Source organism: Cynara cardunculus (genome assembly GCF_001531365.2).
Source record: "Cynara cardunculus var. scolymus isolate 2C chromosome LG 13, CcrdV1, whole genome shotgun sequence".
Taxonomy (NCBI): domain Eukaryota; kingdom Viridiplantae; phylum Streptophyta; class Magnoliopsida; order Asterales; family Asteraceae; genus Cynara; species Cynara cardunculus.
The window spans coordinates 33,035,686-33,057,754 of NC_037540.1; the positions used below are offsets into that span (position 1 = coordinate 33,035,686).

The 22,069-nt window shown below is 40.0% G+C and overlaps 1 protein-coding gene across 1 annotated transcript in view; it reads right to left on the reverse strand.

Annotated features, from left to right (window-relative positions):
• The window catches only part of LOC112525966 (kinesin-like protein KIN-14C), a 50,741-nt gene extending 29,032 nt beyond the window's left edge, over positions 1-21,709 (reverse strand). Inside the window, exons 1-11 of the mRNA XM_025136302.1 lie at positions 21,572-21,709; positions 20,047-20,172; positions 19,746-19,903; positions 19,532-19,642; positions 19,027-19,246; positions 18,751-18,878; positions 18,554-18,637; positions 18,396-18,473; positions 17,903-17,995; positions 17,757-17,786; positions 17,602-17,631 (exon numbers count right to left, since the gene is read on the reverse strand). Coding sequence (XP_024992070.1) covers positions 17,602-17,631; positions 17,757-17,786; positions 17,903-17,995; positions 18,396-18,473; positions 18,554-18,637; positions 18,751-18,878; positions 19,027-19,246; positions 19,532-19,642; positions 19,746-19,903; positions 20,047-20,172; positions 21,572-21,701 — 1,188 coding nt within the window. The 5' untranslated portion in view covers positions 21,702-21,709. The remainder of the gene's footprint in view (positions 1-17,601; positions 17,632-17,756; positions 17,787-17,902; positions 17,996-18,395; positions 18,474-18,553; positions 18,638-18,750; positions 18,879-19,026; positions 19,247-19,531; positions 19,643-19,745; positions 19,904-20,046; positions 20,173-21,571) is intronic.
• Between the last annotated feature and the right edge of the window lie 360 nt (positions 21,710-22,069).

A 22,069-nucleotide genomic window follows, 5' to 3' on the forward strand; every position in this document is an offset into this window, starting at 1 on the left:
GTCTCTCGATCTTCAACAGAGTCCGAGTATAAGGCCATTGCAGATACTGTTGCTGAGTTGATTTGGCTGAAGTCTCTTCTTCAAGAACTTGGATTAAATAGCAAGGCTCCTACTCTTTGGTGTGATAATCTTGGCGCAACATATCTCACAGCTAATCCTGTCTTTCATGCCCGTACCAAGCATGTTGAAGTAGACTATAACTTTGTTCGTGAACAAGTTACTCAAGGGAAACTAATTGTCAAGTTCATCTCTACAGACGACCAAATTGCTGATATTTTTACAAAGCCCTTGCCTTCTCAGAAGTTTGAGTTTCTGCGGTCCAAGTTGCAGATTGCTAAGTCAACTAGTCTAGTTTATATTATTAATATTGTCTAGGGTCCAAAGTGTAATTAGTTTTACCTATATAAGGTGTATCAGATTATTATTATTTTTTCAATCAATACAATCAATATCAAGTTCTATAGCCGACGACAACCCGCAGTAATCATACCATGACTAAGAAGATCTCTCTATCCCTCACTTTTTGGCGCCAAAAACCTGTCAGCCCGGCCAGGGCGCACAAAGGTTTGTCCATATTCAGGATTCAAAGAGATACCATACTGGTCGAGCTTTTTCCGATTGTTCCTCGTCCACTGATTAGAACATGACCAAAACCTAGCGTTCGCACCCCTTTCGAAGCGGAATAAAGGGAAAAGTGAGTTGCAAGTCGAGAAAGAGAGAGAGAACTGCCTAAAGGAGAAGTCATAAAATGAGTCCTTGTAAAGCCTAAGGTAAGGAAGAGTGATGCACAGTGACTTTCTCCTAGCTAAGAAAGGTAATCGATCCCTTTTCTCAATACGAGAGGATGAAAAAGTTCGACCGATAGTGATGAATGAACTATACTCCCTTCTACCCCCTAGAAAAAAAGTAATTATTGGAGTAGCCCGCGTAGTAGAGGCTTCTTAGGCCAGCATCTCAAAGAACTCTCTGATCAGTAGCTTAATGTCGGTGCCTGATCACTAATGCTCGTCTGGTTCTCCATATGCTATCCAACCTTACAGAGAGTAACAGAAGTGTCAGCACTCTGATTCGTCAAAATAAACCTATTCCTCAATTCTATCAAGCCTAATATATGCTTGTTCTTGAGGACGCTGGCATGATGAAGATGGAAACCACCAACTCAAACTCAACCATGGTGGTTACCTCTGCTAAAAACTTAGATCCATCTCTGATGTTGACAACTCAAACCCCAAACAAGGCAAAACTACACAACCGTGTGTCACAGTCGCTCCAACAGTGAGAAATACCATGACAAGGGTAGGGGCAAAAGAGGTGGTCGTAAGCACCATGGTCGGTCAGCAATAGTCGTATTCTCCATGGGGTTAGATGCCTCAATGGCCTACATCTCCTCCTTGTCCATAACCCATGGCCCCTTGAGACAAACAATCAGGTACATCAGTTCAATACATCCTGGCATTCTTGGACCCGACCAAATCAAGCATACGCAATATCTCCTGTACAGTACACACCTACTGATATCTAACAGGTCATGCACACTATGTCTCTCTCTGAGTTGGATCCACAATGATATATGGACACCGGAGCCACCTCACATATGACATCTACGCAAGGTACTCTCACTACCTATTTTAATTTGACCAATAAACACACTATAACTGTCGGAAATAGCCATTCTATTCCTATTTGCGGTTCTAGTAATGCTAATCTTCTCCCCCCAACCATTTGTCTTAAAAATTGTCGACCACGCACCCAACCTAATTAGAAACTCTTTGTCCGAAAATTTACCACAAGTAACGATGTTTCTTTTGAGTTTGTCCCATTTGGTTTTTCGACGTGAATAACACTAATGGTATGTGCTAGTTTGGGCGACATTTACGGAATTATTGTCTTCCCTTTGGTATGACCGTTCAGGTCACCTGGGATCTACTATGTTAGATTCTCTTAGACAACATAACCCAATTTCTTGTAATCTAATAAATACTTCAAATATTTATCATTCTTGTCCACTTGGTAAACATGCTAAGTTACCATTTGTTGCATCTCATAACTTCACTTGTATGCCTTTTGGGATTATCCATAGCAATTTGTGGACTTCACCTAATATAGCTTCTTCGGGCATCGTTATATTTAAACCTAGTACCAAATACCAGCAAGGCCTTCTTACTCAAATCACTAAATCGCCTTTACCTCAAAACCCATTATTTGCACTCCACGACTCGAATTGGAAAATAGCTATGGATGCGAATACAATGCTCTCATTAGAAATTAGACTTGGAACTAGTACCTTCTTAAATGTTGATTTCATTCGGTCTATGTGGAGTTTTAGACATAAAGAAAAATCTCATGGTTCTTTTGAGAGGCACAAAGCCTGACATGTAATTGATGGTGCAAAACAACAGGTTGGCGTGGATTGTGGGAACACTTTTTGTCTAATCCTGAAACTAGCCACTATTTGCACAGTCCTCAATCTTTCCCTCTCCAAAGTTTGGATCATTCATCAATTGGACGTCAAAAATGCATTCTTGCATGGTGACCTCAAGGAAACCATGTACATGTACCAACCCTTGGGTTTTAAGGACCCCAGTCGACGTGATCACATGTCTTCTAAAGAAATATTTATATGGGCTCAAGCAAGCTCCCCGGGCATGGTACAAAGGTTTGTTGATTATGTCTCATCTATTGGGTTTTCTCATAGCGCATCTGATAGCTCTCTCCTTATTACCGCAACAGCACTGATATGGCATATCTCGTTCTCTATGTCATATCATCCTCACTGTAGCTTCTGATCAAAGTCGACCTTGACTCTTCTCAACTCCGAGTTTGCTATGAAAGATTTGGGACCTTTGAGCTATTTCTTGGGCATTGCAGTCACTCGCCATGTTGATGGTCTCTTTACATCTCCAAAGATATATGTTGAAGAATTCTTGACCGTGCTGGTATGTCATCTTCCAAATCCTTTTCTACTCCGGTTGACACCAAACCTAAGCTCCGTGCCACATCCAAGAGCCCTATGAGGATCCTCCTTATAAGCGATATATTTGTGATAGGCATGAAAATAGATATGTATATTCTATTCCTTGATTAGAACCCCTTATTTGTAGATAGTGATCCCTATAATCATGGCAGTAAATCAAGGGGTCTAGGGGATACTTTTGTATATAAATATGGCAGGAATAAGACTTTGGGAATTCACGGTGAAACACTTTTGTGGTATCAGAGCACATAACTCTAATTCCCTCCTCTCTACGGCAGTACGAATCTGCCGCGTTAAACACAACCACCAACCAACGTTCTTTCTTCGTCTTGCTCCTCCCTCCTTCGTCTATCATCCATCCGTCATCATGGGTGACAAAATCGATAAGAGTACTTATAAGGACGCCATTACCAACAATCAACCATCCTGCTCTCGTTGTCTCAAACATAAAATCCTTCATCTCAATCGTATTGGAAGTTGAAGACGTCCAATATTCCTCTTGGGCTGAACTCTTCAAAATCCATGCTAGAGCCTACCTCGTTCTTGATCATATCATCCCACCAAGAGACGAGTCCGTTGATACCGCACTCTGGCGTCGTTTGGATGCAGTAGTGCTCCAATGGATATACCGTACAATATCGAATGATCTCCTTTTCACGATCTTAAACCCGAACTCTACGGCTGAAATCGCATGGAACTGCTTGAAAAATATCTTTCAAGATAACACAAGCTCTTGAGCCGTATACCTTGAAGAGCAATTTTTCCACACTCGCCAAGAAGATTTGTCATCAATCTTTGCTTATTGCCAGTCCCTTACACTACTTGCTGACCAACTCTCCAATGTTGGCTCCTTGGAATCTGAACAATGTCTGGTCCTCTAGTTAGTAGCCGGGTTGACCGAAAACTATGATGGGGTGGCTACCATCATACAACAAACTGATCCATTACCACCCTTTTATTGGGCCAGGAGCATGCTCGCACTCGAAGAAGCACGCAAGATGAAACAATCAGAGGTATCTGCCGGGAGTCCTACCGCTCTTGTCTCCAACAATACTACCACTCTACCGCAATCATAACAGGATGATATGGTTTCCTCAGTGGGGCCTTCTGGAGCATCTCAACGAGGCTCATATCGAGGACGAGGTAGAGGCACGCAGGGGTCGCAGTAATTATTGAAGACGTGGTCGTGGACATCAGCCCTCGTGGCATCTATATGGAGCACAACTGTGGAATCAACCTCCATGGTCACAGTGGCGGCGTCCCCCATGTCAGTATCCCACGAACAGGTGGACTCCATCCTCCTCTCATGGTCAGCGCCCGACTTCGGAACGTGGGATTCTCGGTGCTCCCACAACAAGCGCACCATGCTTCGGCAGCAACCGCCTATACTCCAACAAACATTGATGCCGCTTTCCAAACTATGTCGTTCAACCCACCCGATGACCAGTGGTACATGGATTCTGGGGCTACATCTCATATGACGTCCAACCAAGGTAAGTTCTCTAATCTTTTTAATTTGTGCAGTCCTCGTAAAATCATAGTCGGTAATGGCAGTTCTATTCCTATCACCGCGTATGGCAACTCTATGTTATCCTCTCCCTATCCTCCTCTATCTCTCAAACGTGTTCTTTTAGTGCCAAATATTATTAAGAATCTTGTTTCTGTTCGCCAGTTTACCAAAGATAATTCAATTTCAGTTGAATTTGACCCATTTGGTTTTTGTGTCAAGGATCTATGTTCGGGAACACCTATCATGATGTTCGGGAACACCTATCATGAGATGTAACAATATCAGCGATCTTTATCCAATTCCGTCATCAAATCAAGACATATCCACACATTCAACCTTCCTTGCCGCCACTTCTTCTCTATGGCACGCACGTCTCGGCCACCCCGGCTCACCTATCCTTAGCAAATTAACATAGCGAAAATTTAATTTCTAGTTCTAGTTCTAGTTCTTTCCCAAATGTTTGTGTTTCGTGTCAACTTGGTAAACATAATAAATTGCCCTTTTATCCGTCTATGGCTAACTCGATTGCACCATTTGATATAATCCACAGCGACTTATGGACCTCGCCAGTTCCAAGCACGAGTGGCCATAGGTACTAACTTTTATTTTTGGATGACTATACAAACTTTGTTTGGATTCTTCCTATGGCAAACAAATCTCAAACTTTCTCCCTCTTTGTTCGATGTCGGCAATATATTCGTACACAATTTAACAAAGATATAAAAAAAATTCAATGCGATAATGGTCAAGAATATAATAACTCCATGTTTCATCACCTTTGTAATCAACATGGTATTCGGTTTCGTTTTTCGTGCCCATGCACATCCTCCCATAATGGAAAAGCGGAACGTAAATTGCACAACCTCAATAACATATTTCGCACGGTACTGTTACATGCTCATCTCCCTCCTACGTTTTGGCACTATTCGGTCCATATGGCAGCATACCTTCATAATATTCTTTCTTCTCACGTCATTCACTATTCTTCACCTACTTCTCTCCTCTATTACAAAATACCATCATACTCTCATTTACGCGTCTTTGGTTGCTTGTGTTTTCCTCATAACACCAAACCACACCATAAACTTCTTCCCCGATCCACTCTGTCTTCTTAGGCTACCCAACCCACCATCGTGGGTACATTTATTATTATGTCTCTAAAAAACGCATCATTATCTCTCATCACGTCACTTACTATCATAGTCTAGCTGGCGCCATGCAATATCTAACCTTTACGAGCCCAATATCTCCTATCTAGTAGATTTGTTTATTTATGCATAAACCGAGGACGAGCACATAAATGCACTCAAGCACATTTTGTGCTACACTTAAGGTACCTTGCATCAAAGGTTGCATCTTTATCCATCCACGAAATCTACTCTTCTCTCTTACAAAGACATAGATTGGGGTGGTTGTCCAGACACTCGTCAGTCTGCCTTGGGATATTGTGTGTTTCATGGTCACAACTTACTAGCTTGGGTTATTAAGCGCCAAAGCCACGCTTTCCCGCTCTAGCATCAAGGCAGAATATTGCGGCATTGTCAATGTGGTCTCCAAGTCCTCTTGGCTACGTAACCTACTTTTAGAGTTGCATTGCCCATTAATGAGGCTAATTGGTTTACTTCGACAATTTACTATCATTTACCTCTCTGGGAATCCGATTCAACATAAACGCACTAAACATATTAAGCTCGATAGTCACTTTGTTCACTTAAAGGTCGCTTGTGGCCAAGTACGATTTCTTCATGTCTACCAAATTGTCGATATCTTCGCCAAAAGTCTCCTTTTGATTTGAAGATTTTCGGGACAGTCTCGGTGTTCGCCAACCTCCTGCTTCGACTACAGAGGTATAACAATATATGTGTATTTGTAACCAATCTTTTATGTTTATAAGCCCATAATTTGTAGCCTTTGATTATGATTGTCCTCTGTATATATGTAACCTTTTGTAAATCAATGAGATCAAGGAATTAATCACATTATTTCACAATTTCAAGTATCACAGAAGATGAATCGTAGCATGCATGTGAGGAATTCGAGGGTTTGTCAAAATTGACCGAGTCTGAGAACAGAGTATGTTATGTTTGGCCTATAATGGTTAGATACATAAGTTATTGGATCAACCTCATGTACAAAGTAGGATTAATCAAAAGCTACCTTGATGAATCGAAAATCTTTGTCTTAGGACCATAGGTTAGTGAAACAGTTTAACAGATTGAAGCTGGTTGAAATGTGTGAGAAAAGCTTCTATTCCAACTTGAATACAATATACATATTTATACAATCAAATCTGTAACAACTCCTATAATTCAGCCTCTAAAAAGTAATACAAATTCTATTTAATAAAGAGAGAATCAATAATTATGTAACTAATCCCTAAAAATCATCTTACAGATTATATGATATCCTAGCTTGATTTTCTACACTCCCCCTTAGTCGAGTGAGATTGGGCCGAAACAGAGCCTTAGTCAGAATGTCAGCAACTTGTTGCTTGGATGGAACACGTGTGGGTGAGATTGTCTTGTTTTCGACCTTCTCATAGATGAAGTGTCTATCAATCTCCACAATCTTGGTACAATTATCCTGGACTGGATTTTTGGCAATTGCAATTGCTGACCGGTTGTCACACATGATCTTGATAGAGTCTGAGGTTACAACCTTAAGTTCTTTTAATAATCGTTGTAACCAAATTCCTTCACAAATGCCCGGCTAAAGCTCAGAACTCTTCCTCGACAGCGTTTCGTGCTACGACTGGTTGTTTCTTGCTGCACCATATCACGAGAATTCCCCAAATAAATGAGCAGTATCCAGATGTGGATCGTCCATTATACAAGGATCCTCCCTAGTCTGCATCAATATAGACATTTAGTGTCCGATTGATAGATTTTTTGAACATGAGTCCCTTCCCTGGATCTTTCTTCAAATATCTTAATATGCGGTTCACGACCTTCAAATGATTTATTGATGGGTTGCTAAGAAATTGACTCACAATGCTGACAGCAAAACTTTTATCAAGACATGTGTGAGTTAGATATATTAGCTTACCTACCAACCGCTAATATTGCCCCTTATCAGTTGTCGGTTCATATGTCCGAAGCCTTAGCTTGGTATTAGGATCCATAGGGGTCTCAACTGTTTTGCACTCGATCATGCCAGTCTCACTTAAGAGGTCGAGCACATACTTGTGTTGGGAGATTGAGATGCCTTGAGTGCTCCTTGCTACTTCCATTCCCAAAAAATATTTTAGAAAGCGCAGGTCTTTGATCTCAAATTCTTTGGATAGTAGGCTTTATACTTTCCTCATTTCTTCTTGATGGTTCCTGTAAGAACTATGCCGTTAACATATACTATTAAGGTTGTGATTCTCCCATCTGGGATGTGTTTGATAAACAATGTATAATATGCTTGAGTTTAGGAGGATCCATCATTTTTAAGGACTTTGGTCAATCTGTCAAACCAAGCACTAGGGACTGTTTAAGTCCATATAATGCTTTGTTCAGCTTGCAAACCTTCTCATGGTTCTCCTTGTTCTCAAATCCAGAAGGAATGTTGTTACGGATTTGGTTGGCCTAGACCATAATAAGAATAAACGAAGTATTCTTAAGGTATATTCTAGAAGGCCCAAAAAAGGCAGAAAAGGAAAGTGGCTAATAGTTAGTTAGGGGAGAGAGTGTCTGCCTCTATTTAAGGGAGGAGGTCAAGCGTATTGGGGTAGATAATGTTTTCCTAGTTTTTGTATTGGCTCTTGCTTTAGTGCACAGAGAGAGGGAGGATTCCCTGGTTCATTTCCATTATTGTATTTCTTTCCAATTTCCATTTCAATCATAGATATCCACTTTCCTCCATTATCCTTCTTAATTTAATAATCAATTTGTGTTTTCCATCATTGGTCCGACGTACCTTGACCTGCTGTGTGGAATCCATGGAAACTCGATCTCAAATGAACCGTTTGGAGCAACATGAAGAACAGATTCAAAGGTTGCAATCGGATATTCAGGAAATAAAAGTGGGAATGCAAACGTGGGAATCAGAGCGAGCGGAGGAAGCTGAATTTCGTAAGATGCTTATGGCATGGGTGAAACAACAGGGTGTTCAACCCAACCTCGAAAGTGGAGGACCGTCTGGGGCCTCCAATGGATCCTCAATTCCACATAATTCTCAGGGAATGTCACCACCACTGCAAGGAAACAGCTCCCAGTTCTGGTCCACGATGGGGTTCTTCCGATATGTTACCTTGGGCGGCAAAGAAAGTAAAATTGCCCAAATTCTATGGGTTCGATCCTCAAGGATGGATTCAGAAGGCTGAATTATACTTTGACATTCATGGTACACCAGCTCACCTTCGAATTCGTCTTGCTCAATTAAGTATGGTCGGGGTGGCTCAACATTGGTTCACGATTGTGAAACAGATTTACGAGTCCCTTACGTGGGAACAATTGTCCCCCGAACTTCTCCAGCGATTCTCGGGATTAGAGATTCATAATCCTTTTGAATTGGCGACGATAGACGATTTTGAATATTTGTTGTCCTTGGTATCGCGATTACCCGAGACACAGACCCTCGGGTACTTCATTGCGGGTTTAAGAGATGACGTGAAACGATGGGTACGTCTCCATCGACCTCAATCTCGTCTCGATGCCATGTATCTCACTAAAGATATCGAAGAGATGCTTCGCCCTTCTTCCGGGAATATTTCCCAGTCCCGATTTCGATATCATGCAGGAGGTGGGTTGGGCTTCTCTTCCCAAGGGGATTTCAAATCCAATCTTTTGGGCCGATATGAGAACAAAGGGCCCAGTAGTTCTCTTTCCAGTGAGAAGAGCCCAACTACACGTAACGATGCAGGTCGGATGCATCCGAATCCACGTACTGTCGGGATTCAATCAGCAGACTATGGCCAATTGTTCAATCGCAATCGGGGTATTCGGTCTCTGACCCGTACAGAATGGGAGGAGCGTCGTAAGAAAGGGTTGTGTTTCCATTGTGGGCAGCAATTCGGTCCCGCTCACAAATGCCCCGAAGGGAAATTACGGATTCTTCTCTTGGGCGACGATGAATCTGTAGATGGGGACGGTGAGCTTCAGACCGTCGAAACAATAGAGGAACCAGTCACTAACGAGAAGGAAATTCCTCCAACTGGATTATGTATAGCTTTGGAATTCTTGGGAGCTACTGCTGACTCATCTTCTGGTGGCAAAACCTTAAAGTTTGAGGGGGCAATAGCAGGTATTCCGGTGGTGATTTTGGTGGACAGTGGAGCCACGCATAATTTTATCTCTCAGAAATTGGTGACCGTGTTAGGGTTATCTTTCGAATTTTTTGACGGCATCAACATCCAGCTAGGTGATGGCCATAAAATCTTTATTAACCAACGTTGTACGCACCTTAAAGTACGAGTGGGGACATGTGACTTCGAGGTGGAGGCTCTGGTTTTTGAAATGGGACATTTGGACATGGTTTTAGGCATGGAATGGCTTAAGAACTTGGGAGAAGTGATCCATAACTAGGAACAGTCTTCCATGAAATTTGTATTTCAAGGGAAGTCAATGTGCATCCAAGGTTTATCTAAAGTTCAAGTTTCCCAAGCTTCTCTTCAATTGTGGTTGTCACTCGACAATCCTTCTCAGGCCCGTCTTCCGAATACTGTTTCGTCGGGTCAAAAGAAACAGGAGTTATCTTTAGCACAACAACAGGATTTACAATCCTTATTTGATCGTTTTTCAGATGTATTTCGGGATCCAACAGGCTTACCTCCACGGCGTGCTCACGATCATAGAATTTCTTTAATCAAGTCTCATGAACCCATTTGTGTTCGACCGTATAGACACCCCCACATCCAAAACGCTGAAATTGAGAAACAAGTTGCAGAATTTTTGAATCTTGGTATGATTCGACCAAGTAAAAGTGGATTTTCCAGCCCAGTCATTTTGGTCAAAAAGAAGGATCAGTCGTGGCGAATGTGTGTGGATTATCGTGCTCTCAACAAAGCCACGATACCGGATAAGTTTCCGATTCCGATAGTCGAGGAACTTATTGATGAATTGAAGGGTGCATTTTTTTTCTCTAAACTGGATTTGAAGTCCGGTTATAATCAAATCAGAATGTAGCCGGACATCATTGATAAGACAGCGTTTCGCACCCATGACGGTCACTATGAGTATTTGGTGATGCCGTTTGGGCTCACCAATGCGCCGTCTACCTTTCAGTCTGTTATGAACGACATTTTTCGTCCCTTTCTACGTAAATTTGTTGAGGTTTTCTTCGATGATATCCTTATTTATAGCCCCACTTGGTCAAAACATATGGAGGATTTAACGGTGGTGCTACACGTTTTACTCGAGAATCAATTTGTGGTGAATCGTAAAAAGTGTTTGTTTGGGCAATCATCCATTGATTACTTGGGTCATATTATAAGCGGCAAAGGAGTGTCAATGGACCCGAAAAAAATCGAGGCTGTTTTGGATTGGCCAGTTCCAAAACAACTAAAAGGATTACGGGGATTTTTAGGTCTTACGGGATATTATCGGAAGTTTATTCGCCACTATGGTAGTATTGCAAAACCGCTCACGGACCTCACAAAGAAGGATGCTTTTTGTTGGAATTTGGAAGCTCAGCAAGCCTTCGAAGCACTCAAAGTCGCCATGGTTACGGCTCCACTTTTGGCACTTCCTGATTTTACTCAACCATTTATAGTTGAATGTGACGCATCGGGTAAAGGAATCGGAGCAGTCTTAATGCAAGCACAGCATCCCATCGCTTATTTTAGCAAGGCTTTGAGTGAACGTAATTTATCCAAGTCGGCTTATGAAAGAGAGATCATGGCTTTGGTATTGTCGGTTCAACATTGGCGAGCTTACTTATTGGGAACATGTTTTACGGTGTACACTGACCAAAAAAGCTTAAAGTTTCTATTACGGCAGCGGATTACTAACCCGGGGCAACAAAACTAGGTGGCTAAATTACTTGGTTACCAGTTTGATATTTGTTATAAGCCAGGACGGGAAAATAGGGCTGCTGATGCATTATCACGAAGCGTCGAGGAAGGTGAGTTGACTTCGATACTATCCTGTCCAGTTTGGGTCCAAGGGGCTCAACTGATTGAAGAAGCCCGTAAGGATGCTGTTATTCAAAAGATAATTCAAGAATTGCAACAGGATCCTAATTCTCATTCGAGTTACACCGTTCGACTTGGAATACTTTATTATAAGGGTCATTTGGTGATTCCTCGTACATCGAAATTTATTGCCACCTTAATCAAAGAATTCCATGAATCAGGTTCCGAGGGCACTCCGGCTATTATCGAACTTACCGTCGTTTAGCACTTAATCTATATTGGCCCGGAATGATAGTTGTTGTGCAACAATTTGTGAAGTCGTGCGACGTGTGCCAACATTGTAAGTCAGATTCGACCTCACCAGGGGGTCTTTTGCAGCCCTTGGACATTCCAGAGACGATCTGGGAACATCTTTCAATGGACTTCATTTTGGGCTTACCTAAGTCGAAAGGTTTTGACGCGATTTTGGTGGTGGTAGACCGTCTTTCGAAATACAGCCACTTCATTCTTCTAAAACACCCATACACAGCAAGGTCAATAGCTGACATCTTTGTTCGGGAAGTGGTGCGTCATCATGGAATTCCCAAGTCGATCGTTAGCGACCGGGACCCATTGTTTCTTAGTCAGTTTTGGCAAGAAATTTTCCGTCTACAAGGAACTCAGTTACGTATGAGTTCGGCGTATCACCCAGAATCAGACGGTCAAACGGAAATTATCAATCGTTGCTTGGAAACATATTTGAGATGTTTTGCAACTGACCAACCTCGGTCGTGGTCAATATGGATTCCTTGGGCAGAATTTTGGTATAATTCTACTTTTCACAGATCAACTGGAAAGTCGCCATTTGAAACAGTTTACGGGCGAAAACCAACCACTGTAATTCAGTTTATTCCAGGGGAGACCCGGGTAGAAGCTGTGAGCCAAGAGTTGCGGGATCGAGATGAAGCATTAAAACAACTTAAGTTACATTTATCGCATCCTCAGACGATAATAAAAGAACAGGCAGATAAAAAAAGACGCGAGGTGAGTTTTAATGTTGGCGAATGGGTTTATGTGAAGTTGAAACCGTATCGACAATTGACCGTGGCGCGCCGAATCCATGAGAAGTTAGCCGCTCGTTATTTTGGGCCTTTCAAGATCGTAAATCGAATTGGTCCGGTAGTATATAAACTAGAGTTGCCTGCGTCTTCTAGAGTACATCCGGTCTCACGTTTCGTTACTCAAAAAGGCAGTGATGTCGGATTCAGTGGAGCAAAACCTTCCACCCGAATTGGAAACTAATTCTTCTGATATACTAGTTCCAGACTCGATTCAAGCAGTTCGTACAGTTAATGTTCATAACGAATCAAGTGTACAATGGTTGATTAAATGGAAGGATCGCCCTTTGGAAGAAGCAACATGGGAGGACGCAATGACTATTAAGAGTCAATTTCCAAAAGCAAGTCTTGAGAACAAGACTTCACTGGAAGGGCAGGGTAATGTTACGGATTTGGTTGGGCTGGACCATAATAAGAATAAACCAAGTATTCTTAAGGTATATTAGAGAAGGCCCAAAAAAGGCAGAAAAGGAAAGTGGCTAATAGTTAGTTAGGGGAGAGAGTGTCTGCCTCTATTTAAGGGAGGAGGTCAAGCGTATTGGGGTAGATAATGTTTTCCTAGTTTTTGTATTGGCTCTTGCTTTAGTGCACAGAGAGAGGGAGGATTCCCTGGTTCATTTCCATTATTGTATTTCTTTCCAATTTCCATTTCAATCATAGATATCCACTTTCCTCCATTATCCTTCTTAATTTGATAATCAATTTGTGTTTTCCATCAGATGTCCATATAGACTTCCTCGATCAGATGTCCATATAGACTTCCTCGATCAGATCTCCGTTCGAGAAGGCATTCTTGACATCAAGCTGGAATAACAGCCAATCCTAATTAACTGCAATGGAAAATAGAACACAAATTGTGTTAGGCTCGGCTACAGGAGCAAAGGTTTCCTGATAACCAATTCCATATGACTGAGTAAACCCCTTAGCCACTAGATGGGCTTTGTATTTATCTATACTCCCATTTGCTTTTGTTTAACTGAAAAAATCCATTTGCAACCCACTGTATTCTTCCCAGGTGGTAGATTAGTTACTACCCCGGTGCCATTCCTTTGAAGAGTATTATGCTCTTCTATGGTTGCTTCACGCCATTTCTGAATCCTTAGAGCCTCATAAACCGAGTTGGGTACCGTGACCTTGTCTAAGGATGTCATATATGCCCAGAAGTTTGGAGACAAATTTTTGTAAGAGATGTAGTTGGGAAAGGGATGTTGGGTGCATGATCTTACTCCTTTTCTTTGAGCAATGGGAAGATCCAATGTAGGATCACAAGTAGAATTTGCTTGTGAAACAGAATTTTCTTCATCTTGTATATTTTCTTGTCCAGGTTGGCCCTCGGAAGTTTCTTGACTTTGCTGATTTGTTACAGGCATGTCTGGATTTTTCCTTCTTTCATAAACTTTGACAGCATCATTAGGAAGGTGTTTAGGATAGCCATTGGGTGATCATCATCGGGTATAGACTTTTATTGAGAACCAGGGGGATTGAGACACAGGGTGAGTCAAGTCTGGATCCGGACAGGTTGGAGTACCAGAGTTATTTGATGGAGGAGATAAGGTGGAGTAAACTTGAGTATTTGATGGAGGAGATAAGATAGAGTGAACTTGAGTTAGTGAATCTGAGTCCATGAGGTATGTCCGGTCCCAATTCTGAAATTCATGTAAGTTATTCTCCTTCTGAATTACAGAATTGGGGTAGAACGGAATATTTTCAAAAAAGGTAACATCCATGGTATTATATAATTTACGGGTGGTAGAGGAGAAACACTCGTAGCCCTTTTGATTAGCTGAATATCCAAGGATACATTTAAGTGCACGAGCATCAAGTTTACCACGATATTGAGGATAGATATGCACAAATGCAGTGCAACCAAACGACTTGAAAGGAACTTGTGACACAAGATGAGAGGTAGGAAATAGACCTTGGAATTTTTGCAATGTTGAGCTGAAGTTAAGGACTAGAGAGGGCATGCGATTGACTAGGTATGTTGCGATGAGAATGGCTTCACCCCAGAATCTCGTAGGAACATTTCCTTGGAAAAGTAAAGATCAGGCAACCTGAAGGATGTGACGGTTTTTACAATCTGCCACACCATTTTGTTGTGGGTGTGGGCACACGAACTTTGCGGACAACACCATGAGAGTGGAGATAGAAACCAAGACTGGAATTGAAGAAGTCTTTGGCTTTATCAGTTTTTTGGATTCGAATTTGAGAATTGAATTGATTTTGAGCCATGACATGGAAGTGCTGAAATATGTGTTTGGTTTCAGATTTGTCTTTCATAAGAAATGTCCAACACAATCTAGTATGGTCATCAACTAATAATAAAAAACATCTAGCACCGGTTATGCTTGGAATACGAACAGGCCCCCAAATGTCACCATGCACAAGGGAGAAAGGGTGACTTGGTTTGTATGATCGTGGTGAGTATGTAATGCGAGTATGCTTGGCCATTTGACAAAGATCTCATTGAAAACTTTAAGACTTTCATTGATGAAGAAAGGCGGGAACAAACGTTTTGAATATGAAAGTTGGGATGACCTAGATGAAAGTGCCACATCATGATTTCACTTTCTTTATTAGATTGACTAGAAGACTTAAAACTATGACTCAATGAATTATGATGACTAACCAAATGAGTTGAAGGAGTGTTGACATCCAGAACATAAAGACCTGCATGCACATCAACATTGTTAATCGTCTTCCCGAGCTCAAGTCCTAATATATACAAGAATTAGGAAGGAGTTTAGTTGAACAGTTTAAGTCACGAGTCAGTTTGCTAACTGATATGAGATTACACTCAATTTCTGGCACAAATAACACTGATTTGAGTGTAAGGGTGGCTGAAAGTTTAACGATTCCTGTTCCAACCACTTTGGTGCATGTACCATTGGCAATACATATGATTTGAAGGATGGTACAAGGAGAATAAGTTGAGAAAAGTGATCGGTCACTTGTCATGCGGTCGAATGCAACCGAGTCAACAATCCAAAGTGAGGAGGATAATTTTGTTGTATGAAGTGCAGTGCGAAGCTTTGAACAAGGTTGTTTTTCAGTTAAGCCAAGATGAGATGTTGAAGGAGTCATGAGATTAGAAGTGGATGAATCCTTGGATAAGATCTGATTCCCTCGTGAAGAGAGGTTTTGAGAGATAGCGATGAGCAGATTAAAGAAGATGATGGCTCGAGAGAAAGTAGGATCTCTAACCTATAGCTCTGATACCATGAAGCTGGTTGAGATGTGTGAGAAAAGTTTCTATTCCAACTTGAATACAATGTACATATTTATATACAAGAAAATCTGTAACAGCTCCTATAATTCAGCTTCTAAAAAGAAATATAAATTCTATCTAATAAAGAGAGAATCAATAATTATGTAACTAATCCACTATGATCAACTTATAGATTATCTGATATCCTAGCTTGATTTTCTACACAGACAATAGACCAGAATCGCGCCGCAATGAGTGGTACGCTATATGCTAACATGATATGGAATATTCTAGCGGTCGAGGACCACTAGCTGAATTCGTGTAGCGATTGACTACCTGAACATAACGTAGGTATTCACATTTAAGGTACCTTGAAAATGAAAGTGCCTACTCATTATAGATCAAGGGCACAAGTGAGCAGTTAGGCATTCAAATGTCGATCACATTTGATGCCCATATAGGATATCTATTATAGAAATATTGCATACTCGTTAGTAAGAATCTAATCTCTTCTAAAAGCAAGAAGCAAGAGGTAGATTCAAGGCCTAAACACAAAATTACAAATAAAAAAGAGTGAATAGAAATTCATTCTTAGGCATGGAGTCTCTTAAGTACTGAATGATTGCATAGCTCTCATACATTTAAACATTAGATTTTCCCATGAACATACCAAGGAATTTACCAAGCATATTGAGGTTCATTGTCACTTGTTACACTACTTTTGAACTTCTAGCCGTAAACTAGTTTTCATTTGTTCTTGCCAACGTCTAAACAGAACCACACCATGGTTCACAATTTAGTCTTGCATGTCATAAGTAAGGAATGAGAAAATACCTTCCAACTTCAGGAGAGAGAAATATTTATGTAATCATCTATCCATCTTGATCATTCAGGTTTATCTACTACTATTATAATGTAGCGGCCCATGGCTGAACGAGCCTTGTCTACGAAGCAGAGCGACCTCGTCTTGCTTGTAAAACCCGGTCTCTCAGAGCATAAAGAAGGCCTTCTCAGGTTCACCTCTTTTCTTAGGATTGGCTGCTCTGAGGTTCTGGAAGGTTGGTTCTACCGTGCAGGAATAGGTTCCTAACTGCATCCGTTAACAACCATTTGTTCCAAAGATTTTGATAAAGAGATCTCTAGCCGGTCAGAATATATTTATATGTCATCATTCAATTGAATAAAATGACACTTTTCAAGTAGCAGTATTATTTTCCGAACCAAAACATAATTATGTTGTTTTATAGTAGAACCCTACATGCTTTTATACTTGAATGAACTCCCATGAAACTTTTCTCTAAAGCATGGGATGGTCAATAAATCTTATTGTAGCATTCTCCTCTACTTTTTAAGAGGATTTTTGCTAAATTACAAGCACTTCTTTAGTCTCAATTCCAAGCAAACATAATTCATATCTTACTCAAGAGGGCATAAACTTATGTGAAACAAGCTTTGTTTGGCAATGGTCTTTTCGGTAATCACACTTTAAAAACTTCATGGCCTTGTTGCTTTGGGATTTATCTACTACATGTGTCATATTTCTTTAGAAGTTTCCAATAATGAAGGTAAAGTTTGTGTCGTTTGCTTTTCTAAAGTTTTTATGCTAATTAGTTGTAAAAATAAGAAGAAAAAATATGTAGAGATAAAGAATAAACTTCATGCTCTTATAGAATGTAATATCTCAAATTTGAAATTTGATAAAAATGTAAAAGACCATATACATACACAGCTCAATTTACATGATATAATGAAGCTGACCTTTATTTGGTCAAACGGGCTCATCATCATCTGTAACAATGAGAATCCAGTTATTTAGAGGAGGAAGTTGTACATATAGGCGAATTTTTTTGTTGCGAAGAACCTGGCTTCTGAAAGCACATGCAAGGTATTAACAATCATCTAATGAAGCTTACCTTCATGTGGTCAAAGTGATTGATTCCCACCTGTGAGAATGAGAATTGGTGATTGATCAGGGGGCAAGTTGCACATAAAGATATATATATTTCTATGGTGAAGAAACTAGTTTCTAAAGCACAAGCATATAAGAAGCGGGCGCTACCTTTGATTCTCCATCAGTCCCGTTTGCAAGGGCTTCAAGGACTCTAATCCTTGACTGGTATTTCTCCTCACGAGTTTTAAAAAGATTGTTTTGCTGTAAGTGGAAGGAAAATAAAGTTGTGAAAAGGAAACAGCCCACAGAAAAACAAATAAGCTAGCCATCTTTATAGGTGGCCTCATCTCTTTAATAATAAGTCAAGAGTTCCTTCTCTAGGGTAGACACATACTACAATTATTTGATCATTATACTTCTTCTTTATACTACAGGTACGTTATTAGAGATGGTAGAGGGTGATGAACGTGCCACAAACATTGACAAATCTTCCTAGAAAAGTAATATGCTAATGCTTTATGTTTGTAGCATACAAGGTAAAATCAGAATTTTAGTTTACTTGTGAATCTATTGAACGGTGAATTCCTTCTCTTGATAAGCATGCCAAATCAAATGAGCGTACTTATTCTGATATGGAGGGACTATAATTTATGACTCTTACAGTTCGTAGATGTTCAGCTTGAGTAGAAATACGCCGTTCAATCTCCTGTACGACTTTCCTCATGAGGCAAGCAACCCGCTGGGAGTAAAACATAATATTTTAGAATCATGTACTGTGGATGGTTTTTAACACTGAGAAACGTTTCCGTAATATCATACATGAGGTATTTCACCATTCTTCCTACTGATGCTTTCGTCTAGAATCCCATTTACCATGCTTAGAAGCGACTGTGTCGGGGCAATCTGGAAAAAGGAAAATCTGGAATTACGGAAGCACGGATGTCAAAACGTACAACATATATTAGGTATCTAAAAGGACATTTCAGGTGAATTCACAAAAGCGCAAAGGAAATCACATCCAAACTGTTTGATTTCATCAATTCTGAGATTTTTGATGCAGGAAGATCTGAATAGCCTCCATGTTTCATCTGAAACACTTCATGAAATTTATGTCCAGCATGATGCATCAACGCATTCGTAGGCTCTACAGGAAAGAAAAATGTTAGAACTCTATGATATGACTCCAAAAGTTTTTGGGACACATATCTATGTATTGGCATAAGTAAATAAGGTATTAGTATTCACTGTAAAATGGGAAGAGAGGGAGAGTGAGAGGGTGAGGAAGAGAGTACCAGACATCATAGGGCTGCGTAGAGTGCGCTGAAATTTTCGAGGAGACATTTCTTCTTGGGAACCATCACTAGTTCCACATTGTTCGTCTAACTGCCTCCATCTCACGGCGTCACTTCCCCAATTGTTTGGTGAAGAAGAAGTAGGACTACCTAACCCAATCTTTGGCATGAAATGTGCTTTAAGTGTTAAAAGGCATTCCGATACTATTTTCATGGATCCCTGGACAAAGTAAAATAAGTGATGAGAGACAAAGAGAGGGGAAAAGTGAGAGAGAGATCGAAGGTGCAAATGAGAACGGAATTTCACACTAAATATAAAAAAAGGAAAAAAGAACAAAAGAATCACATTTCGCATCTGAAGTTTATAAGATGAGATGGGCTGAAGTTCATGGTAGCTCAAAGAATTCAGTGATAGTAATTTAACATTTGCCTAGCTTAGAGGTGAAACATGTTCCCTCCATAAAGTTATACAGGTGCATCCCTACATCATGCAATTTATTGTTACCTTCTCTAGCTCTGATATATTAAAATGGGGTAGTCTCATGTCATCCATAGCTGCAAGGAACTTCTTAACATTTTCTGACTTTGCCTCTGAAGAGTGATGAGGATTACCGTACTAAATTAATGATACAAAGAAGAAAATATGATCAACAACTTTGATGAACAATCTCAAATGTACAGTATAATAACTTCGTTTATTTCGAAGCAGCAGATTATACCTCAATAGCAGATCCTGGTCTAAGTTTGTTCACAAGTCGACACAAGATAGTACCATCAGCTAAAAAATTTCTCAACTCCTCGTCCGAAGCATTGACAGGAAGATTCAGATTGGGAAGCGTGCTATTCAACCATTCTATCACAGCTGTTCGCAGCTTAGCTAAGCACAAAAAACAAGTGATAAATCACTAAAAACCAAATCAATAACTAAGGAACATCCGCCACAAACAACAAAGAATGACCTATCAGTTTCATCAGCACGAACAATGGATGATATAGAAAACTCGACACCATCTGCCTTACCATCATTTACTGATGTAGGTTCAAAAACATCACTGCTGGCAGATGAATTTGAAATGTTGTATCTGCCATATTCCTTTGTCTCATGATCCATCATACAAGTTGCTATATAGCACTTCGTTTCGACCTCTGGCAAGAAAAAAAGCCGGTGTGATAGAAATAGAACTCATGATCCTTCAAAGTTAAATAAAAATTAATCGAGATACAAAAGGAAAGTTTCACATGCTAACAGCTATATTATCTGGGTTTGTTTTGCAGAGGCAAACCCAGGTTTTTAACCAAGGTATGCACTACCATTACAAAAAATAATTCCAGGTATGTGCTATACATTTTTTAACTTCTTATATTTATACTACAAATCTTTTTAGTGTGCACATCCTCCCTGTGGCTGTAAGGGCCACTGCTGTTTTGAGTAAGCTTACAAATATGAGAAGTGCTTGTCCTTAGCTGCAACTGCTTCTACTAAATTCTTGCTAATGAGTTGAATACTAATTGATTGTGATTTCAGATAAAACTCTGATCTCCAAAATAACATATTCAATCTAGATGTACATTTCTACTCCATATGTAGTGTATCATGACTTTTCAACAGTCCTCTGCAACTCTCAAGTCCCAATTTTTTCTAGGAAGTAGGAATTTGTGTTGTATAACCTAGTGCATTTAGTCAAGTTTTTAAAGTTTATGAAGCAATACTATTTTCATGCATTCATGAACTTATGCAGTGCCTACTCTTTTATCATATGGCTACTCATGATGTGATACGAAGGAATGAATTTAAGGAACCTTTTTCTCTGCTGCACCATCTCCTTGTCTTTGTTTTAAGCTTCTTCATATCATTTTAGTTCACTTCGATTTACCATAGCAAAAATAGAGTTCCTTTTCGTTTTAAATTGCAAGTCACCACTTGATGGAATCATATTTTGTACCTCTAGACACAAGACTTATACAGATGCAACAAGATTCCTTTGTTTATCACGCTTATAAATGCTTTCATCTCCACGGTAACCTATATTTTTGTCCAATTGGAGTTGGAAGTTGCCATCACCTATAACTATTGGAGTCTATTCAACATGTTACTCTTCTCAAGCTTGAATGGTTATGGAAGTCTCCACATAATGGCGGATTTATTTCTTTTCTGGGCGTGGGGGAATACCATGTTCATAAAATTAAAATTGGAGAACCACCTGCCGTACAGAAAGTTTTGAGAAAGAAAGAATGTAAATGTTTGACACCAAGCAACAGGAGAACATCCTGCCATACACAAACAAATTTCAACAACACAATGTTTCAATCACTTGCACCATAGAAGAACATGCAAATCATTAATATGCAAATACCACTTTTGGCAACAAACGGTTGGTGGGCATCATATGTTTATATCATAGGAAGAACGAAATACAAGAATGATTCAAAACAAATCCCACATTTTGATTAACAGCCACGATATTATAACACGAAGTATGTTAAACATCTGAAGATGGAAAGCGACAGTGAACATACGTGAGGGAATGAGGAGAAAGAGAGAGACCTGGGGGTAACGAGCATGAAGCAAAAACCCAATGACGTTTTCTCTTTCTTGTTTTGGTTGGTCTTCGATGTACCGTTACGATAATGAAGATGGTTGAAATTATAAGCGTCCACCGTGAATACAGGAGCATGCGTCGGAGATTCATGTCTTTATTGTCAGGTGATTTGCCATACATTGAAGCTGATCGGTCCTTGTGGTTTCCATAATAGTACCCCATGTAATCTTATGCTTTTATTTCGACTTTCTATGCTAGGCCTTGTATATTTCACCCTGAATGTGAAGATCGTCCGAGAAGAGAGAAGTAATAGTCACGAGAATAAAACGAAATCTAAAGCGTTTGATCACTTTTAATGTTATGTCCCAATCATTAATTGTATCCTAGAAGAAAATGGGGATCCTATACATATGGTACATGTCATTAGTATTAATATTTAATTACGATTGATTCAAGATGAAGATTTCTTCTCAAGTTTTTCATTATAACTTTTTTTTTTTCAT